Raw genomic sequence first — 22913 nt, forward strand, 5'->3', positions numbered from 1 at the left:
TCATGGCCTCGTAAGACACTCTTCTGCAGACAAAAATAAACCTTTGCTGTGTCTGCATGTGGTACTGCTAACGAAATGCCAAGCTCTTCACACAGAGCTTGCTGTCAAAGGAAACTCAGGGAGTCACAAATCAATCTAACCAGCACCAGTCACATCTTAAAAAATAACAGCAATGGAAATGAAAGTAGCTGAGTGGTTATTTAATGTAGTCGGAGCACAGCACAATGCTGCAGCCAGCTTTTGGCCAGGGCCAGAGCCCACTGGTGTTAGGAAAGCTGTCTCGGTGGGCTTGGAAGCACGCCCAGGGATGTGAAACCAGAACCCAAAGCGCTCCTGGTGCTCGCTGGGGGAGTGGGGGTTTTCATACCAACAGACCTGAGTTTCAGCTGTCTCTGCGAGAGGAAGGCAGCAGACTTCTCTCCATCCCTGTCTTTAGAAATCGCTTTCATTTAAATACCCCATCTGCTCTTAAACGCAGCCATACAACAGGATGGGAACCGAGTAACACCTAGTTCCACACCAGATCTGGCTGTGTTTGCAATGCTCAAGGAATGGGATTCACCCCAGTTGTAATCTAGAACTAAAGAGCCAGCTCTTGTCTTTGCCACATTGTTCTACATGAGGCTGTTCTTCCATCTACTGTTTGTTCAGCAGCAAAGCTGGCCCGAGGAGTTTCCAGTTCCTCACCCCTTGGTTTCCTACTGTATCTCTCCAAAGTGTCTTAACAGTTATTTCATAGAATCATAGAATCTGTTCATGAAAATTCAAATTCTATGATTTTGGAGGCCCCTGTAAGGTTTAAGCAGCAAATTGTTCTGAGTTAAAAGTAATCCCAGCAAAACAATAAGAGTAAGCATTTTTCATCTGAATCAACCAACTAGAAGAAAATATAGACGTAAATATGAAAGTGAATACTCAAGAAATAAGAACAACAATGCTAGCTCAGATTTGTCACTGCAAATAGCTGGCAGCAGTGGAGGGCAGTGTATAATAAGAGGGCAAGCAACAGCAGTAATTTCCCAGGACACTGACCCAGCATCCACGACCTCACAGCTCAGGGGCTGCCACAACCTGAGATCAGGAGCAGCAGGGCAGCTCCCCACACGCCAGCAGGTTCTGTTGTGAAAACCAGATGGATCATGGACAGCAGGAGACAATTACTTCTGATTTTTTCTGGGTGGCTTGGCTGCCTTTGGAGCACAGCTACACCAACCTCAGGATTTCTTCCCATCCGCTGCTCTTTACTCCTGGACATCTCGAGTGGCTTCAGCGAGCCTGTTCCATGTCCTGAGGGGCAGCACTTCACATCACCTTATCACAAGGCTCCTGTTCTCTCCTTGACACCACTGCTTGTCATACGGAGAAAATTTAGAGCCTGCGCTAGATGGAAAGCAAATCTTTCAGCTTTTGTGCATCCCTGATGGCCATATGAGAGAAATACAGGGAGCTTTCAGGAGCACTATAAAGAGCACTCCCATCGGCAATCTGGGAGTGTATGTATTCTTTCAACAATGGCTGTGGAGGCCCCTTAGAACTGACTGATGCTCACACATGCTCCAAGGCATGGGGATGTCAGCGTCAAAGTAAAAAGAGTTACAACAGCTCCAGCAGTGCTTGGCTTCCCCATCTGCAAGGCTGGCTACGGCCTAGCAGTGCCTCCTTCCTCAAGCAAACCCCACTAGCACTTAAGCACATCCCAACACATCCAGGCAAAATAACTCTTCATGTTCTTGTCTCTGCTGCAGTTACTGATGTTTGAAAATTTGGGCACTGACACTGAAAGCTGCACTTGCAAAGAGCTGTAATAGGTTGGAATGAATGGAGGACGCAGGTAAGCAAGTGAGCATGGAAACAGCAGGATGAACAAATGGCAGAAAAAGGGCCATGAGAATAACACCCAAATCATCAAGTCATCTGAACCCCAGCACACCCACATGCAGTTCCTCAGGAGCCTGGATTGGGAAAGAAAGGACAGAACAGAAAGAAGAAACAGAAGAACAGAAAAAAATAAAAAATAAAAAATAAAAAAAGGGCATTTTTGTTGCCCAGGAACTTCTCAGAGGTAGTGACAAGACAGAGAAGTATCTAACAACTGCCAGCTGAGAAACCTTGAAAAACTGGGATGGATCCACAGACAGGACTGTGGCACTGATCAGGTATTTTACATCTTCTAATCACTGACATAAGGCGTACATAAGAAGTCTTCTAAGGTACTGACCTTAAAATACATGAGAATCTTCCATCACACGTGGCTTCCAGGACTTGGCCACGCAAAGTACAATTTGTTCTGGTTTACAGACACACTGAGGAGCCAATGTATGCTTCAGGTCACACCAGCATCTTGCAATAAAGCAGGGTCTGAATTCAGGTGTCTTGATTCCTCCTGAGCACCACATTGCCTCTCTTGCATACACAGGACCTGTTCCTTCAAGCCTTCCCTAAAAGCCTCTATAAAGCAGAATTTCTACTGCAGAAAGTGTCTGCAGTCCTAGCCAAGCTCTCTGTTATCTTTCTCAAAGCTGTTCCATGCATCCCAGCTACTGCTGTCAGGCTTTCTAATGGCTGCTGGCTTCCAAGATCTTTTCAAGAAAGCAGCGATCTTCATCTGAGTCATCCTCACATCTAACGGGCAGGGGTATTTTTTCTCACTCTCTCTGATGTCAGACCAACTTAGTCCTATTATCTCTAAAACAGGATCGTAAAGAAAAGTCTAATGTTTCTGTGAGACAGTGGGGACTGCTGACATGGACATTTGTGTTATCTCAGGGCTTTGGGACAGGAAAAAGAGCTGTATGTCAGCTGTTTGGTAGTGACTGTCTATGCACATGCCCATTTATAATATATTACATGTACATACAGCATACTAACAGGCAGCAAATTCTTTCTCCCCCTTGCTTACGTGGAAAATTCCAACTAAACAAGCACAGAAGGTGAAGCAATGAGACTATGCCTAGGCTCAGTGTGCAGCTCTCAGGACCTCATCAGTCTGATAGATCCCACTCTTCTATGTGCATACACACATACACACACAAATTATGACTGATCAGTTTGCCCCTCTAGTCGTTCTGACCACGTACACAATTGTGCCCCTACAAAGCAGCACAAGGATAGGAGAGATCAGGACCATTTCTTTTACTTAATTTGATGAAAAGTGAGTGCAAAAGCCGTTTAGTGATGCCTGTCTGTATTGGCCGTGGGTGGAGAAGGGGCCTTGCAACAAGCAGGTTCCTGGATGAGGAACCTCCATGAAATCAGTAAGAGAGATGGGATGGATGGAGGGTTTGGAAGGTTTTGCAAATTTGTGTCAAGTTCATTAAAAGAAGAATTAAAACCAAAATCTCAAATTACTTAGAGCTAAGAATTTCTGATAACCACTAGAATCAGTTTGAAAAGTTTATGAGCAGAACTTTTCAGAGATCTGTTTTGAGGTATCCTTACACAGTACTGAAACAAGATGAAAATCAGAAAATTGTATGTGTTTGGAGCTGAGTTTGCTGCTTTGAGAACAAAACTACAAAGGGTGCTCTACACAATAGGGAATTAAGATAACTAAATTATGCTTTTTTGTGTCATTTGTTATTTTTACCCAGATTACATGTGATTATTTATTTATGTTTGAGTAAGAGCTTTCTATTCTGTGTGTGAACACCATCTTCAGATTGCTTTCTACAAGGGAAAGCAAAATTTGTTCACGGTGTATACAGGAATGGATTTTATTCCCACCATGTTGTTTTTTCCCTTTGTTCTTTCATATTCTTAAATACAAACCTTTGCTTTTCAGAGACACTTGCTTTTCATAACAGTGCTTAGCCAGACATCCTTCACAAATAGCTATCAGACCTTGCTCTCTGCTTCTAGGCATGCTCTTTACAGGTTTTATTTCCCAGTAGGTTTCAGCAGTGATGCAGTTTTTGAACTACAGCTGTCAAGTATCAGCTATTGTATAGTTCAGAGGAAGCATGAGTTGGATTAATGCAAACCAGATATACGTTAGAACTCACATTTGCACATAAGAGAGAGAAGCTGCATCACCAAATGGAGGCTTTGATAATAACAATGACCCTTGCCCACTACTGTGCATCCTTATCCCTGATTTTGGCACTTCCATTCGTGCCTCTCATTGAAAACCTACCGCTGATTTCAGCCCTAGAACCCAATTTTTCAGCTTGTGAGGACTGATACTGGCTCCTTGCATGCTCAAGTCCAGTCTGTGGTACCACTCAGGAATAGTAACCATCAAACAACAATACTGTTCTCTCTCTTTAAGTGCCAAGAGACTCAACAGTGTGTCTGTGTCCTGTGAGCTCTGGTATGTGCTGCCTGCGATGTCTGTTTCTATATATTCCTGCCAACTGCATGACTTCATTCAGCTGTGTGATATTCCAGACAACGCAACACTGAAAATAACGCTGGCACTTACCTGAGCTGCCGGTGCCTTCCGATGCACTTCTGGATGTTTTTGGCTGGCTCTGTTTGCTACTTGTTCGTACAGTGACCGAAGGAGGAACAGTGCTGCTGCTGTCACCACGAATTGTTGAGAGATCCTGCATGCTAAAGCTCCTTAGTCTCTCAGACAGGGCCCCCTGTCCCTAGTTAAGCAAGCAAGCAAATAACATACACAGAAGTTAGATTAGACAGTGCATTTCGAACGTTCCTTCTCCCTGGCTCATTGAAGTCCATTAGGACAATAGGGAGAAAAAAAAAAAAAATTGCCTGCCCAAGTAACCTAGAGAGGATGTAAACGAGTGTTAAAAGCATCATTTTACTGTCTTTGCTCTTCCCTTTGGAATGGTTCTGTGCACAACATATGATCATTCGGAACTGTGATGGAGAGCATCTCTGATTCTTCAGTGCAGTCATTTGAACTTGGAGCAGCCTTGACCACATCTGAAGGATGAGGAGGATGTAGGAACTGTCTGGTAGGTACCTTTCTTCACTAATATCTTAGTCAGACATGTTCTTGTTTCAGAAATGCAATTAAACGGTCTACATCAAAGCAAGTTCCTTTTAAAGTTAATCCTCTACGATGATATTCATCCAGCAGTTCTCAGTCACACAGAGAATTTTTCACAGCACGGAACATTTGAAATTTCAAGGTAATAAAAAGTTATTCTTAAATGCAAATAGTTATTCCAGAGTTGTTTTTTTTTTTTTCATGCAGCTTAAGGAAGAAATAAACTCCTCGCCATTTGTATTTCTTTTTAGACTAGCTCTCCATCAAGAGACAAACACATTCCTTGGTGAAGGGAATACAGCCGTTTCTTCTAAATGAGTTAAAGGACACCCTTCATTACATCTACATCCCATCAAAAGGTTGACTATAAGCATACATCATCTTGAATTCTGTAATCCTACCCCGTATAAATTCCTTAGCAACTTACTTTTAGGCACTGTAATTAGACACAGCACAAGGTGCTTATAACCAAAGCTACTGTGGCAACTTTCAGTCTGTACATTCAAGGAAATTGCTAGATCAGTAATCTCCCAACTTTTCTTGTATAAAAAGCTTTAAGCCGAAAAATCCTCTCAGGATTCAGACTTCCAAAGCACATCAGTTCAGCCACTGACAGGCTGCTCATCCTGGACTACAGCACTTTTCTGCATCAGCAAGAACCAAAGCGCACGTGGCAATAACTCCTTCAGTGCTGCTCCAAAGCATCAGCAGTAGAAACATGCATCATTAAGTAAAATAAAACTGAGTTGTCCTTTGTAGGGTAGAGTCACCTGGCGGAACCAGCCAGGAAGCCACAGTAGGATTTCTCTCCTCAGTTTACAGAACATTTGGGGTCTTAACATCTCTCTCTGCACGCTCTTTTTGCGCCTTGATCCAGGCAATCTCAAACTTCAGCACAGATGGGGGGGGGGTTGAATGGACTGAGAGCAGTCCTACAGAAAGGGACTTGGGGGCATAGGTGGCAGAAAATTTGGACATGAGCTGGTGATGGGGGTTGGAACCTGATGATCCTTGAGGTCCTTTCCAACCCAAGCCATTCCATGGCTCTTCAGATTCCAGCACTACCACCCAATCCTCAGTGCTGATTAAAGGGAACACAAGACATTCTACCCTGTGGTCTGACTACAACAGACAGTTCCCTGGCAAGAGCTAGTTATGAGCAATCAGATCACTAATATCTTGCTGTTGCAGAATGACTGGACAAGCAAAGCTGTGGGCTTAGCAATTGATAAGCTGCTGTAACATGAGTGCTGTATTCCTCTTGCACCACCAGCTCAAATGTCAGCAGAACTCAAGCTTTTAACCTCCCCCCAGCTGCTTTGCTCAGCCAGCTAGCCCAAATACCATTTCATTCCACAGAGTGATTTCTGTATGTGGACGTGAGTCAGATTAGAGACCAAATTCATGTGTCCAACCAACCTGGCAGGAAAGATGACGCTAATGCACTCTTTTGCATTGAAAATTAAGAAGATATGCTTTTTTTTTTTTTTTTTGCATTGCATTGCATTGCATTGCAACCTGTGATATAGTGGCACAGAATGATCTAAAAGCTTTAAAACAAGGACCTGATGTATGCCTCTCATCATTTGTCTTCTCAGGGAAGGAGCAGAGAACAGGAACAGAGCTCAGTGGTATTGACAGGACAGAAGACAAATACTAAAAAGCGTGTGGTAACATCACCTCCTACTAATGAACATCAACTCAGTGTTAACAGCCCAAGCCACAAACATTGACCCAACTAATACAGCCTGGAAGGATCAGAAATCTTGATCCTTTCCAAAATCTGAAGTCAATGTCATGACAGATACCCCTTTTAAGGCACTGCAACAGAATCCCTTTGCCTCTCTATAGTTACTCTCTGCATTCACACTTGAAATAAAACTTTTTAGAGGGAGGTGGACTTAGGAGTTCGGAAAAGGAGTTTACATACAATGGAATCATTCATAAAAATTCTTCCACATACGAAGGCGGCTTTACAAAGTCTCTAGGAGAATAAATTTATGCACATCATCTTAAAATCTGCATTTTATATAACAAAGCCTCATTAAGTATAATCTAAATACAAACAAATAACAGGGTCTGGATTTCATCATACCTTCAGTCAGACAATCTGAAAGAATTCTGTAGACATTTAGGCTGTAAAACATCTTTAATAACTAGAAACTCCATTTTGCAGCTGAATCCGTAACAGCACGGTGACATGACACAAATCAGGAACCAAAAACTGTCAAGTCACGTAAGAGAAGCTTTGTGTTAATGCAGGATGGCACCTTCTGGCCTTCTGCGTTTTAGGATCAGTAGTTAATGGACAGGCAAGGGAACACTAAGTCACACTCACCACACTGCCAGCACAATACTAAATCTGTTAATTTTCTCCTCTCTCTTTGCTGTAACTTCTGTTATGCAGTAGCAGACGTGTCTGCATGCATATTGCAGCTGCCATCCTGCAGATATTCACTACGAGGGGCAGTGCATACTGCTAGGGCATCAGTTATTGCTATGGTGTCAGCAGGACTTTCCCAGCCACACTTGTCAGAAAAGGCCTGCAGAAATCCATCCTCACCTCTGAGCCAAGTCCTGGTCTCTCTAGCTCCACTGCAAGCCCAGCCATTCTAATGGGATCACAGCAGTGGGAGCGAGGCTCTCTTCATCCATTAGTGAAAAAACAAAAGCAAACACGGCAGCTTGGCCAACACAGTAGCAACAACCTGAGTTAGGTGGTTTTTCTGCATTCAGAGCTCCCTGCCTGGCTGCTGGAGTCTCCGACTGCCAGCAGAGGACTTGGAAGGAGAGGCTTTTAAAGCTCAGCACGTAGGGCCTACGTATTGGAAGCAGGGCAGACATCATCTGGCCTGAGACCAATCTCAGCTGAAAACAGTTCAAACTAGTGTTATGTGGAGGCCGACATTAGTTAGGTGTTAGCAGAAGCATTCAGCAGATTACCTGCCCTTTTTTCTGGTCCAAATACAAGTGTAAATGAAGTAGCTGAGAGACCTAGCAAGGGAAAAAAAGAGCCAATGTGGCAACAAACATAGAAGCTTTGAGAATAAGGTCGGTTTGAAGCATAAGTAATCAAGGTGAGACATGAGCATGACACCGGGCACTGATGTACAGGGACTCACACACACATAAAAAGCAGGGGCACCCACCTGTGAACTACAACTTTGAATGTAGATTCTCCCTTCCTCAGCTCTCCCAGAGAGATGGAGAAAACACTCCATAACCCCAGCTGACAGGGTGTTACCTAGCAAGTGTGTTTAAAGAGTTAAGCAAATTATAAACACAACAGGCTGTCACTCTTTGCACTTCATAGGTGCTTCCCACCGGAGAGACCCCCAGTGTCTGGCCACCTCTGTAATACAGACTGACAGTCATTAACAACTGAGCACATAATACGAGTAACTTATGACTAGTTTAGGCATGGGATTAGGTCAGGGATGCTCAGGAGTCATTTTAGTCCTAGTGATTACGAGCTCTTCTGAGAAGCAGAGTAACGCTGGGGAATTACACCAACAAGTGTGTTTGCATGAAGAAGCTAACAGGGCCTGCCTGCAGAAGGAGCTGATAAGAGCAAAACCATTGGCTCTGTGGGCTAAGCAGAGGCCTGAGTGAAGGGAGCATTTGCTTCTGCCATTGTCAAACCACATGAATGCAGCTATCCTACAAACAATATCTTTATGGCTTGCGTGCCATGCCTGTCTGAGAAGAACTACACAGTTTGGAGAGGTCAGAGAGTACTAAAGACTGAAAGGGAAATCAGCTGACGTTAACGTCGATGGTGGAAACTTAATTTCATCCACCCTTTTTGTTTGTGCAGTCCATTTCCTCTCCTGGGAACTGTTTGAAATTGTCTCTCCCAGCCTGGCCTCTCAGGGTAAATTTATTGTTTGGTTCTGCTGTCCTATGCATTCACTGGCTATTATCTGCTCCTTGAGGCATCAATGCAAGAGCCAACGAGATGAAAAAACCGGAACCAGCTGCTTGGATCGTTCTTCTGTAGCAGTGATGATGTTTTATTGATTTGGGGGAAAAAAAAAAAATCAGTTTTTTGAGTTTTAAGAGTGAAAAATGCATTACACCACAACAGATACGATTAATGAAGTAGTGATCAGTGGCACCGTATGTTTCAAAGAAGCCCTGTATTGTTCCTCTTTGTTGGGATAATAAAGTTCAACCAAGAGATCACTGGCTTTGGACGCCAAGAGGAGATCCTTTAAAGGTTGCTACGTTCAAAAGGAGTGTGCTCAGCCCTTCTGAGATAATGACAGGTCCACTCCTGGCTTCTGCAGCTCTTGGCTGTATAAAAGAACAGGGAACACAGTATGGCTCTTACAGATACAGTACTAAGCAGACTAGACAGGACTGTCCTATGATGCGTTTGGGAAGCAAACGCTCTCTCTGCAATGTCATCATTTCAAAGATGCTTCATCCTTCCTCTTTTAGGAAAGGATGCTCCCTGCCTCCCTCTTTCCCAGTTCAAGTAAAAGTGCAGGTCTCCACTGGCAAGCCACAAAAGGCACCATCTCCTCCACAAAAGTCTGGGCTCCAAATGTTAATAGCTATCAGTCATCATGGGAAATCAGAAAGCTAAATACCTCTGACTTTTGGGCAGCTGCACTGGCTACACCCAGCCAAGTACTAGAAATGAAGGAAAAGAAGCTGTTTGACTAGCAAGGATAAAATCTAAGTGATCTTCAGTGTTTCTCCTCCTGGCTTAAAACCCAGCAAAAAGTGGGAGACTTTCCAATAAATTTACTGGGCTCAGGGAACCTAAACCAGCAGTGCTGCAGCCCCTACGGGGTAATGAGCCCAGAGGGAATGGAAGTGATGCTGCCAGACCTGTCAGGTGGTTTTGAGCTGAAGCAGTTTGGGAACTGCTGATGCAGCAGTCCTGAGTGTTAAAGAGGTGGATGCTAAGTACTGAATGCTTTCCACCTTCATCTGCATGTCTGGCCTTTTTAACAGATATCCAGAACGATTGCTAGCTCTGGCAACACTGCAAGCCATATTTCCCCACGCATGAAAGGCTCCTGGACTGTTTCTCAGACTTATTAGGCACAAATGGCTTTTCATCAACACCAGTCATGCGTGCCTGCACCCTCCACCTCGTTTATCATCTCCTGCCAAGGCTCTGTGCCCACTGCCAGCAATATGCAGTGCCCCCCACTCCCCTTCCTGAAGGCAGGCTGCACTAAGGGACACACAACAGGCACAGCACCAGCTGCTGTGCAAACAGAAGGGCCAAGGAAGGTGTGTTATTAGAAATCTTGGGCTTGCAATGGTCTGATGGCTGCAGGACGTTTTCTGCAGCTCTGCTTTGAAGAACAGAGTTGAGACTGCACTTTGGGGTGGTTAAGTAGTTGGGAGCAGGATTTGTTGTGGGGTAAAATGACACTGACCTGTTTGGCTGAATTAGTTTATCCAGGGTGAGGAATAAGGGAACAGGACCTGGGAAATGAGGAAGCTTGAAGGAGAACGGAAGAGGTTAAAAGCTGGAGAGAGTGTAAAACTGGTGATGGAAGGGCTGTGGAGACAGAAGAGGCAGTGGCAGAGCACGGCAGGCTCCTCAGAAGGGAAGGAAGGAGAGGAGAGTTGGCAACCAGAGACAGGGCAAGGCAGCAGGTGGTGGGAAGCTCAGGGTGACAGGTGGAAGATGAGCAAGTGCTCCTATGGGTGTACCAGAGGAGGCTGGTGCTGCCTCCAAGCCATCGGTACCACTCCTCACTGCACTCACACGTGTCTCAGCTGCTCACATCAGAAACCTGAGCACTGCCAATGAAAAGCCTGTTTGTGCCCAGGCCTCCATCTGATGGCTTTGCTGCCCAGCCAAAGTCTTGCACCTGCCCCACTGCCTGTGTCCCATAACAGCCCTGCTGCTGCCCTGTTTCTGCAGTGACAGCAGAGGGGAGGAAAGCCACTCAGACCCAAAAATCAGGCTCCTTTTCTGCTTCTCCTCTGCTGCTGCAAGCTGAGCCAAAAAGGAGGTGATCAGAACCCAGGGCTCCTCGGGAGTGGGAATGGCTGAACTAGCCAGAACAAAAAACATGCAAAGAGCAGCAGGATTTACTGCTTGGTCATCTAATCCCACCACTTAGCACTGACCCACTTGAAGTCACAGTGTGTGACAGATGACCAACCAACGAGGACAGGATTACAGAGCCCCAAATGAGATTATGCTCTTTAGAGGGGACGCAGGCTGCTGGGGGTAGGGAAAAGATCTGTGCTGAGCACCTAGCAGGGGTAATAAACCCAGCTATCTAATGCTCTGTCTGCTTAGAGAGCATCAAAAATAGACTCTACTCAGAGAGAGAAAACACCCAAGTGAGCCAGCTGGGCAGGCTCAGGGTGCTTGGGACACTGACAGCTCCTTGGCCTGTAAAATGAACTGGCACAGGTTTGTGCCAACATTAGCACAACTGCGGCTTCAAAACAAAACAGAGCAGTGGAGGGGAGCAGGAGGAAGGGGGAGAAAGAGAAGCTTGCACTTGGCTGAAACTGTAATTTAAGACAGAAAGGGGAAAAGGGTCAGGGGATCAGAGATAAGGAAGGTGCGTGGCTGTGCTCAGCTTGCAGCTTCTTAGCCTGTGAGAAACGTACAAGTAGCAGCCTGTCAGACATAAAGCATAATCAGAGAGCCACCAACACTGTGCTGTGTTGTGGATTAAAAAAAAAAAAACAAAAAAACTATGGGCCTTGCACAGAGATCTTATCACCAAAGAGAAGAGATAGTAATGGATCAGGACCACTGGGAGCACCAGATCAGTTACCATAGGACAAAGACAGGAGTGGACAGGGTTGTGCACAGTGGAAGATATCTCTCCAAGTACAGGAGCCTTTAGACTGAAGCTCATTTACTGAAAACAAGTCTGTATGGAGCACACTTTTAACCCAGCATCTGACTGTATTTGCCAGCAGAAGGTTCCCACTGCAAAGTCTGAGGGTCCATTTCTTAATAGGAAAGCATCTTTTCCTCACCCTTAAGCCAAGTGAAGAAGGAAATAAGAGAGATCCTCCCATTCATTTGCTGCTAAAAGCCCCATTTTCCATGGGAACTGCAGGTGCTCAATAGCTCTGAATACACAGTCACCTCTGTAGCTTGCAATTTTAACATGACCTGTTAAAGGCTGAAGCCCAGTGAGCCTCTTCAGAGCTCACTTTCCAGTCTACACTCAACACTTAGCTCAGGCAAGATGGATACCCTTAAACGTTGGCATAGGGAAAGTCAGGATAAGGCTTAGAACTAGTATTCTCTTTTTTCCTCCCTGGAAACTTTCCTCCGAGGACAGCGCTGCAGTTTTGTTTGGCACCTGTCAGCTCAAAGTGTTTTCTAGATAAATAATCACTTAAACTTCACTCACACGGGATAATCTACCTCTGTTACACCTCCTTCTCAAGTGTGCCAGTGAGGGTGCTGACACACATTTAACAGTGGCTGAAAACCAGGGCAACAGAAGCTGTCACCATCGTTCATCTCTTGGAAACCATTCCCTCCGCAGCAGGGAGAGCTAAGTGGGAACACGGCCACACCTGAGCCATCCACTGCACCTCGCATCCTGAACACGGGAGGCACCGCAGCTCAGCACTTCTGCACCGGAAAGCATCAGGCTGAAAATCACAGTCACAACCACTCAACCCTCCCCCGTCCAAAATTTCAAGCTGAGAAGGGCAGGGAAAGAAACTGCCTCAACCACTCCTAAGTACTGTACCATGAAGAGTGTAAAGGTATTAAGGGTGCGGTCCCACGAGCAGCAGAGTTAAACTATCTCCTGCCCACAACCAGGAAGGGAAGAGCTTGTTTTTATCTCCTCCAGCCATACTTCTCATGATGCAGTTCCGTCCCTCCCCTTGTGCTGGCTCTGGCACTCATGAGACACGCTTGTGGACTCTTCCACTTGATAAGAAAAATGGTACTCCCTTTCCTTGTTTATGAGTTAGCATTAAGATGGATTCGAGCTAACGTGTAGAGACCCAAACAGCTGGTGCAGAAACGCAATGGGAGCAGGAGCATCACCCCCAGTTTGGAAAAGGAGAGCTGTTAGATCACCTCACTGCCTCCTGGAACTGCCCCCTGAGGAGCACAGGAGCAAGCAGCTTGCTGGGGGCTACATGCTGAAGTGGTGAAGGAAGTCAGCAATCACATTTTTCATCAGGTATTCTGTAACTTAAATCTCAAGGTTGAAGCAAAGGAATGAATGCTCCCTGCATTATCGTATAAATCAATCAATCCAATGACTACCTCTCAATCCTATTAACACAACATTTCCCTATCCTCAAAGAAGCATGCAGGAAAGACTCTCTTGGTCCAGCACAGGGAGCAATATTTTAACTCTTTACTCTCAAGTTAGACTGGCAGATGTGCAATACAGAAGTCACAGCATATGTTGGTTTCTTCCAGCAATGAAAGTGAAGCTTCATTATCTGAAACAAAGCAGTACTGTCCTTGTACCCTGGAGGTTCTTCTCCATTCTGCCTGGCTTCCAGCTGCCACTGGAGCTGTGTTTCAAGGCAGTGAGAATCTTAAGAGCAATGTATCAGGAGAAGGACTGAGCCAGGCTGACAGCCATCGTCTGCCCAATGCTTGGCAGGGGAACGGGAGGCAATTTTTGGCCTTTTTTTGGAACAGCTTTTGCATATCCTTGTCATTCTGTGTGTCTGTGACACATCTCAGGGGCTCACACTTACATAATATCTTCTTCAATTCCACATGCTTAATAGCCTATACCATATTTGGCCTCCCAAGGATGAATTATTCATTTTTACAGGAGATAAGGCCAGGATATGCTAAATGATGTGCTCAGGGTCATATGAAAAGCATTTGGCAGAGGAAAATAATTTCCTCCAACTCTCATTCACACATTTTTCTAATGCCAGCATCCATCTTGCTCATATGTTTGTTACCCTTCTGCAAGAAGCACTGTATTTGGCTGCACGAAAGCTGCATTTTTTTATACAAGTCTTGCTCCACAAAACACAAGAGTTAGAGTTGCTATGCACATCTCTCCTAAGCCGTGGTAATCCATTGCCAGAGAGCAGAACCACAATATCCAGTTATCAAGTCCTTGCAGCTTTCAGGCAAAGAAAGAGATAACAGCTATTTCCTGGTCCTGGCTCTAAGCCAGGAACAGAGTATAGGACACACCTCCTCAGATGAGACCACTCCTCCAACATCTACTCACTCTCCAAAAGCAACTAATGTCACTTCCCATTCACTCTTACATAAGCATGTCCCCAGAGAATTGCACATCAGGTATGTTATGCGTAAACCTGTCAGACAAATCTTCAGCCTTCCTGAACTTCAAGTCACAGCTACTTTCTGTTAATATCTGAACTAGAGGTCACTAGGCTTCTCAAGAATACAGCATAACAAATGACAAGCTGGGCCTTTCACTTCACCAGCAAGGTACTGACAAATAACTACTTCCCAGATAGGGTGCTGTGTTCGTGTTAGCATCATTTGTGCCCTCACTTTGACGGGGAAAACAAAGAGCACAGGTTGTGATGAACAGCATCGCTAATGTTGTCATCTGCCAGGTAAAATAAAATAAATTAAACGGGGCCTGAAGCAGACTCTAGTTTCCATCCTGCCAACAGGCACATCTGTGGCTGGTGAATGGGAGTCATGATGAAACCAGTGAGAGAATCCCTACCCCTACTATGTCTCCCCCTCTGCAACGTGGCTGCTGCTGGCAATGGTTGCAGATGAGACGCTAATATCACCATCCTGACCCCCACCTTTACCTTGGAAGCTGCCATGACAGCTGCCGTGGCTGCGACGTTCAGGCCCCGCTTCCCGAAGTGCACAAGGGCATCGTAGCTCCGGTCTTTTGCCTGGACGAGGCAGTCATCGATCTCCTGTCACAGCAGACAACAGAACAAAAAAAAGAACAAGAGCGACAAGTTCAGAGCACTCAGAGCCTCAAACTCTAGGCAGAATTAGGTCATCTTTGTGGAAGCAGTTGTGCTCCTTTTCCCCCACCCTCGCTACAGAGAAGCTCACAGTCAACAACTGCAAATAGGAAAGATTTGCAGAGGAGCAGTAACTTCCATTTCAGCCTTCGAGATCTCTTTATTCCATGAACGGAAGACTGGAATACAAACTTGGAATATACTTGCACAGAGCAACCACCATCATAGGTTCTCATCATAGGAAGAAAGACAGACACATCTACCTGGAAAGGGTGTGTCAGAAGTCATTAGCAATCTATGGACTCCACAGAGAAACTGGATTGTCACATAGCGAAGAAGAAATGGTTGTATGATGCTGGCCAGCTGCAGCTCTGCTGCGCTGGGTCCAGTACTGGTCCTCTTAGAAGTACCTGAAGTATCTTTGCACATCACTGCAGCATTCGACTCCAGCATGCCCATGGAAATGGTAGGCCCAGAGGGTCTGGATTTTAATGTTGCCCAACATGCAGGGAAAGTTCCTGTCCTTGTGCTCCCCTCCCCCAAAACACAGGGGCCTAGATGATAATGGATGACAACTTTCAGTGATTAGCTACTGGATATGCTGGGTCAGTAGGAACTGGAGACCATAAGAAGCTGTTGGTTTCAGTGATTCCTTCCCTCATTCCTAGTAGATAAGAGGTGGTAACCCAAAATGCATGAGCACTGCTTGTGAGAGGCGTAAGCAGAATTTCCCAGGAAACAAAAAGGGAACTGATCCCCACTGTTCCTCTCGGACAGGACTGAGACACAATTGTTTGTGCCCTGCCTGTGGCTTAAACAGAGATCTTTCACTGCCATGGCTGGCAACGTGGGAAACAGTTATTCACTTCTTAGTAGCTTGTATGTTGATATGTGACTGATAGCTATTCTTAGCCCATGTATTCACACGAGCCAGATGGATCTGCCTGACAATGTCCCATTCACAGCCACAGTAGTCTTCCCAGGCAGGCAAATGATTCAAGCTGTAATGTCTCCTCTGAAATTAACATCATGAATTTCAGCAGGACATTTCTCAGCCTAGGACCTCAACATGTTACATGCCTTCAACATTCTGCACCTCTTGCAGTCAGGCAAGCGCTTACTCCGTCCCTTTCAGACAGGTTGGACTGTTTGTCTCATCACTGCACAGAGCTGGGTACGAAGTTAAGGAGCCCTGGCGGCCAGACCATGTTTCTCTAATCATTACACCCAGCCATAACACAGCACTCCAGCTATATTCAGCTGGTACGTGCAAAACAGCTCTGGAGGTATTATTATCCCCCTCCCTCCCAGCTTCTCAAGTGCACAAAGATGAGCTAATACATGACTGAGCTGAACAGATGCCAGTATCTAGAAAAACAACCACCACAAAAAAAAAAAAAAAACACCAAAAACACATCAAGCAAAAAGAGATGATCAACTGACAGAGGAAGAAAATAAGCAAATCCCAGTCCTTCAATGAAAATGGGTGATATGAAGACCAGAGCAAACACACCTGGTCTGTTCCACCCAGGCACCTGTGATTACCTTTTCTTTTGAAGACAGTGTTGGGTGAACGAACTTCCTGTACAGGAGGCTGGAGCCTTTTGTGTATGGAGACAGCAGCCAAGCTACAAAAGCTATTTTGAGTTCATAGTAGAATGGAAACCTAGAAGAAAAAGAGCTGTTAATGTCTGCTCCCAGTTCGGTGACTGGTCTTGATTAGAGATGCTCAGCACACTGGCCAGTTTAATTTAAGGCAGCTTCTGTTTACCAAAGAACCCAAAGACCAAATGACATTCACTTACCTTCACACACATCACAACTAGGTACGTTGTTGTGATGTGTGTGTATCTTTACTCAGGTATCAGAGCTGTTATTTAATGGTCTGGAGGAGAATCTGTTGTGTGATAAGAGGAGCTGCCTGCACACAGTGAGCACAAATGCTGCCTTAATTGCATCCATTGTCCTTATGAGCAGACAGCAAACCAGAGAATCAATATTTCATCTATTTATTTATGCATCTTCCATCTCTTTGCCTTTCTGCCCTGGTTTCAGCTGGAATAGAGTTAATTTTCTCCAAAATAGCTGGTATGGTGCCATTTTGGATACATGGTGAGAATATTAACATAGTAACATTTTAGTCATTACTGAGCAGCTCTTACACTGAGTCAAGTACTCTTCTGCTTCTCTTTTCTGCTGACCCAAACTGACCAAAGAAATATTTCATGCCATATGACACAATGCTCAGCAATTAAACTGTGGGGGCTTACCTGGGGACTCAATGAGCTGGTGGTGAGCAGCCACACTGTGCATCACTTGGACATTTTTATTCTTTTAATCTTTTCTCCTCTTTCTTTCTTTCTTATTAAATAGCCCTTGTGTCAACCCACAAGTTCCTGCACTTTTACCCTTTCTGATTCCTTCCCCCACTGCACTGCAGGGGGAGAGTGAGCAAACAGCTGCATGGTGCTTACCTGCCTTCCAGGTTAAACCACAACACGTGTTCAAGATAACACTTATTTGACTGAAATACAAGGACTTTTGTTGTCCAATCAACATGCAACTCAAAGGTGTAGATGCACACAGTGACTTTCAGGTAGCACTGTAAAATATACAGGACTCTAACAACAGGACATGCTTTAGCTGTAACAATAAGCCAGGAACTCCTTGAGATTTGATTATCTAGCTTCCTTTCTCAGGGACAAAGCCTAGAGCACGAGGCTGGCCTGCTGGCAGCATCCTTTTGCAGACAGGCATGTTGCTGCCAGCAGAACCAGTGCTACCCTATGCATGCAGGGGTAAGTGACAGCAGCACAGAGACTCTGCGATGGCCATGCACCAGCTATGCTGGACCCAGATGGAGTCCTGCTGTGCTAGCACAGCACTGTCACCAAGCCAGCTGGGCTGTACAGCATTTAGGTCTGACCCAATGGGCCCCTGAGATGCTCTACTGTGACCATGGACCTGGCAAATTGATCTTCCACCTCACTGAGGCTCTCTACAGCATACTTGATTTCATAGGCTCTGTGAGATGACAAGCCCCCTGCCATTTCTACAGAGAGACCCAAATAGCACATCCTCCAAAAGAAAACAAGAAAAGCCCTCCAGATGAGGACAGCGGAGATAGATTTGCATGCAAATTAGATAAAGAGACAATAATGTCTTTTATCTCCCCTTCAGCAGATCTGATCTACTGCCAAATACCCCAAACTCCCTTCCTCTGGAAGACTCACTAGAGGCATGCAATGTAATAAGGTGAGGGCCATGCTCTATGGTTAAATCTTCAGTGTGAAGTCTACTGATCTCACTGGTTTTCACTACTTTAGAAGAAGCCGTAATAAAACGGGCAACAAATCAAATATTTCCAAACTTGAGCATCCGAATTTAAAGAATTGAATCTGGTGATTGGGCATTCATGTGTTCAAGCCCTGACAGCTTGCCAGGAATCCTTCCATTGGCACCAGCGAGCCCTTGACAGTTTGGACTGTCACTGTCCTCCATCAGATTGCAACTCCAGCCCACCCAGGAAGGAACAGGCAAGATGCCTGAAGAAACACGACCCAGGCAGCAACCTAGAAACCAAGTCCTGTGCTGCAGTGCTGTTTCTGCCTGATCCACAGAGTCAGTGTAGTTAGAGCAGGACACAACTATCTAAAGCCTAGAACTGTGCCTGTAGCTAAAGATACTATTTTTATGTGACAACCTCTGCAAGCATATAAATCAGCTATCAGATGTTCATCTAATAGATATGCATCTGACAGAGCCTTATTTCTTACAGGCAGGGGACAGAGACTCCTCTAGTGATTTCTTACTAATGAGATATCATTGAGCAGTTCTACTCCCTTCCTTCCTTTTCCTGTGGCAGCACAGAGAAAGGAAGCGTGGCTCCTCCAGACTAAACATCTCTATGCACCTGAAGGTGCTAATCCTACATTCAAGAGACAGTGAACACTTGAGCCCTGTTTTTTCCCTTACAAACATTTTGATTTGATTCCCATTTCAATTCAAAGATCTGTTCCCAACTGGTGCTCACCAACAAAGAAAGATATCCGTGAACGTCTCTGCTGTCGTGAAGAGCGCAAATATTATCCAGTACATCATCCATTTGACCTGGTAAAAGAAAGCAGCAGCTTTCAGTAACAGCCATTTCCCCCCAAGAGCTCAAATCATCTTATACAGGCACGTGTGCAGAAGCTCTCATAGAAAAAAAAGGCTTTCCCCACTTACATATTTAACAAACAACAAGGACCTGAAGATGCCAGGGCTCCCCTTTACCTCAGTACACAGCACATAGCAGATTTCCACACAAACCCCCAGGAAGGAAAGATTTAGAATTGGTGTCAGGACAAGGAGGACAGCTTGACTTGCCATTCCCATAGAGGAAGTTCTACTGGCCAGGAAAGGACCACAGCCTTGTCACAGGGTACTAAAAATCTCACTTGGCTCATCTTAATAACCAAGGTTAATATTAGGGTGCGGACGGAATTGCAATTAAGACAAAATGTACTTACATAATATATGCAGGCAGGGGAAACTACCCAGGAAGAGACCGATAGGAAATGTGCAATGTGCAGTGACCTAGGGCTCAGGAACTGAGCTGAATTAGCATGCATCAGGTGAGCAACAGTGCCTGCCCACATTACACCCCCCGAGCCCAGTGCAGCGATGAGGGCACGTGCACTAGCTTAAGTTCCCTGCTGAGGGCTTAAGTGAGAGCATTTTACTTCACACTGGTGGCAAAAGCACGTGTTCATCTGTGGTAGCTCCATTGTGGGGTGGACTTATGGACTGGTGGGTGAGGTATGGGCTATCTCCTGTGAGGTGATAGTGACTGACATGGGAGAAGTCTCATGGGGAGCTGTGACTTGGTCAGGGAAACTGTAGCATCTCAAGTAACTCAAGAATCTGTGGGGTTTTGTCACTGATCAGTAAATGTAATTTAAAGGCACAGCTAAGCCATTCTGATGTATGTGGTATTGGTTCCTCTTAGGCTGAAGGGAAATAACATCACCTGCCACCAGCACTTCCACTAATGTTTATCAGGCAATGAGGAATCATTCCCAAGCACTGGAGATGAGAAAGAAACTTGTTGCTCTCTCTCAATGTTTTTTGGTTTTTTTTTTTCAAAAACAAACTGTAAAACTGAAAGCTCGAAAAGCTTTAAGAATCTGTGACTCCAAAGAAAAAAACATGGTAGGAGAGTTTAGACAAGCGTTCATTTAACTGAAAATTGTTGTCTATTCGACTGTATTTGAAAATTGATGTTCCCATGGAAATTCCTACTTTGATTAAAAAATAAAAAAATAAAAAGAAGCCACCATTCTTGTTTGGAAAAAATAACTGTTTAGTGAGAGAAATGCAGCCAGTATTCCCAAGTGGCTTTGCAGGGATGCTAGAAAGCTTAAGGAAGAAAAATCTATGACAAACCATGAATCAGAGAGCTGGAGCACGTTACTTAGGGCTGCAATAGAATGAGGGAAGGCCACAAAGAAGGCAGCACAAGAGGGACAACCAAACCTGGCGCTGTGGTGGGGAAGGATGGCTGAGGTGGCAATAAGGCTGAGTCAAGTCTGAAGTGGCTTGCTCCATCCTCTGCCCTGATGCAGCAGGGACAGAGCCCGTAGTGCTCCTCCATCTGCCCACAAGCACCAAAGTGATCCCCTGAGCACCAGGCACCCAGCTGTGCTCCCCCAGCACTTCGATTTGGCTTTATATTTAGCATGAAGTGCCACTGCTAAAGGCATGGGAGGATTGCCTTCCCGAGGCAGCTTCTGCCAGGGCTTTTACATAACTGCAGCTCCCTCAGAGCCTCACTGCTAGCACAGTTCTGTCAGTGAGACATTACTGCCAGCAAAACCTTTAAACACAAACCAAGATCTGGTGGGGATGGGCCTCGATCAGCTGAAAACAACATTTATCAAAATGACTATTACCAAGAAGAACAAAAATAAACTGTGGTGATATAATTTTAGACCAGTATGTGAAGGTTTGTGCTGTGTTGGTGTAAACAACTTTATTCTTTTTTTTTTTTTTTTTTTTTTTTGTAATCAAACCCCTAACTACTGTATCTCTACAACTGGTGTGTTACATCGAAAAACAATGCTAAGTGCAAAGCAGGTCTTCCACCAGCTGTTCCCACATTTGGGTCATGACCCCATATCTGATGCGAGTCCCTCTGTTGCAACTGAATTTCTAATAGGAATTGAAGAATCAACAACAAAAAAAATCCATTTAAAAAAATGATGGAAGTGCAACTTGTCAGTGGCAGACGCTGATGGGGAAGACACCACCCATCTCAGCACTTCCAAGCAAGGGATGCACGAACCTTGAGAGCCAGCACAGCAGTGCAACGGCTGCAAGGATGTTCTGCCTTAAGGACCTGAGGTGTTCCATAACCCTTCTAATTCTCAAAATATCCCAAACCATTATCTGATGGAGATGATAGAAAGGAAAAAATCCAAGCAGCCACTGTGAGCCCCCAGTTCGAGCTTGCTCTAAGGACTTAAGAGGATAGCCATCAAGGCTGCAACCCAGAGGAGAAAACAGCCTTGTTATCCTTGAGACATTGAGAGGATTGAAGAGTCAAGATCAGGAGGCTGAGCTGGGTTCAGCAAACTCAACAAAGCTTAGGCTGTGTGGGGCACTATAAATCCTATTGGACCCCAGCATCGTCCAAGTGGTTTCAATTCTCCCACATTTCACTTTCCCTAATGGGCCCATCTCCATTTAGAAACTGGGTCCATGAAAATATTTGTCGGTAAAAGGACAAAATAGCACAGCTGGTTGTCAGACCTGTCTGTAAATAGGTCGCTCCTCAAGGAATGATGTTTCTATCTCCGTCTCTGCGGATTCAGTCTCAGGCACTTCAAGTTGCCTCTTCTGATCCTTGTTTAGAATGAGCAGCTAAAGCTTCAAGGCCTTTTGAAAAGGCTTTGATTTAGGCTGCTCTTCAGAAACAAAGGAAAGCATGCAAAGCTCTGGGTGTCAAACACCTTTCAAGTCTGCTGTATATAGCTCGCAGAACCAGAGGAATAGCATGCATTTGTCAAAGAGCACACTGATTCTGCAGGGGAGCCAGAAGCAGGAACCTAAGTTGTCTTATTCGAGACTTGTGCCTTGCAATCAGCCAGTCCACCTTCAGGGCAGACATCCCCTTGCCCTGCTGTGTGAGAATACAGGTGACACCTATATAACCTGGTGAGGAACAATTTTAGAAAACAAATCCTGCAGCACAGCCATAAATCTCATTACTCACATATTCTTTGATGTCCTTTGATTTCACGGCTTTGTAAGAATAATATGCTGGGTAAAGAGTGCCAAATATAAGCCTAGGGGAAAAAAAAAAATTAAGTTAAATTCCTGTCACAGAGAAATATTAATATTTTTGACTTGTTATATGTGTTTCTTGCACAAGTGAAAATGTTAGGATCTGATTTAAGCTTGAGTGCACCAAGTACAGTACAGGACTGATTTTGTACCGCTGCATTCAGAGAAATCATTGCCATCCGTGTAATTCAGGCATTCAGTTTGGTCTTTCCTCTCAGAATGGTTTCCATAGCTGTACATTATGAGCTACACACACACAAAAAAAGATGACTACGCCTTAAAAAAGGAAAGGAAAAACCTGATTTCAAAGTAATCTAGTGTAACACTGGGGATACAGGAGCGTGGCTTTCAGAGGCAGGACAAAATGAGAATCATTTATCTGAAATCCCTTCCACCTCCATTCAAAACTCCAGAAAGCTGATAGAAGGCAAAGCAGCATCCAAGTTACAGCAACCTGAGGGTTTGAATGCTGCAGCCTTATCCTATATTAAATCTGCTAAAGGAAGAGTCCTGTGCTGCTCTGTAAAACCCGCTTGGGCTCATCATACAAAGAAGGAATTTGCCCAACCAGATACGCCAGTGGGATCTGCCCTAAAAATCCCAGACCTCCTGCTTGTTCATACAGCTTCCTTCCAGTTCCAAGTCTGAAAAGGGTGTTGTCAGCTTCAAGACTTCACGTAAGAAAGAAATAAGGATCCTTGAGTTAAAAATAGCACCACAGAGAAAA

The 22913-nt window shown here is 44.9% G+C and overlaps 1 protein-coding gene across 4 annotated transcripts in view; it reads right to left on the reverse strand.

The window, feature by feature from the left end:
• REEP1 (receptor accessory protein 1) overlaps nucleotides 1-22913 on the reverse strand; it is a 65082-nt gene that overhangs the window by 17638 nt on the left and 24531 nt on the right. For all 4 annotated transcript variants that reach the window (XM_021396622.1, XM_021396620.1, XM_021396621.1 and 1 more), the window contains exons 2-6: nucleotides 22116-22188; nucleotides 18894-18970; nucleotides 16406-16526; nucleotides 14693-14806; nucleotides 4421-4589 (exon numbers count right to left, since the gene is read on the reverse strand). In XM_021396622.1, coding sequence (XP_021252297.1) covers nucleotides 4421-4589; nucleotides 14693-14806; nucleotides 16406-16526; nucleotides 18894-18970; nucleotides 22116-22188 — 554 coding nt within the window. The remainder of the gene's footprint in view (nucleotides 1-4420; nucleotides 4590-14692; nucleotides 14807-16405; nucleotides 16527-18893; nucleotides 18971-22115; nucleotides 22189-22913) is intronic.

Source organism: Numida meleagris, chromosome 4 (assembly GCF_002078875.1).
Source record: "Numida meleagris isolate 19003 breed g44 Domestic line chromosome 4, NumMel1.0, whole genome shotgun sequence".
NCBI lineage: Eukaryota > Metazoa > Chordata > Aves > Galliformes > Numididae > Numida > Numida meleagris.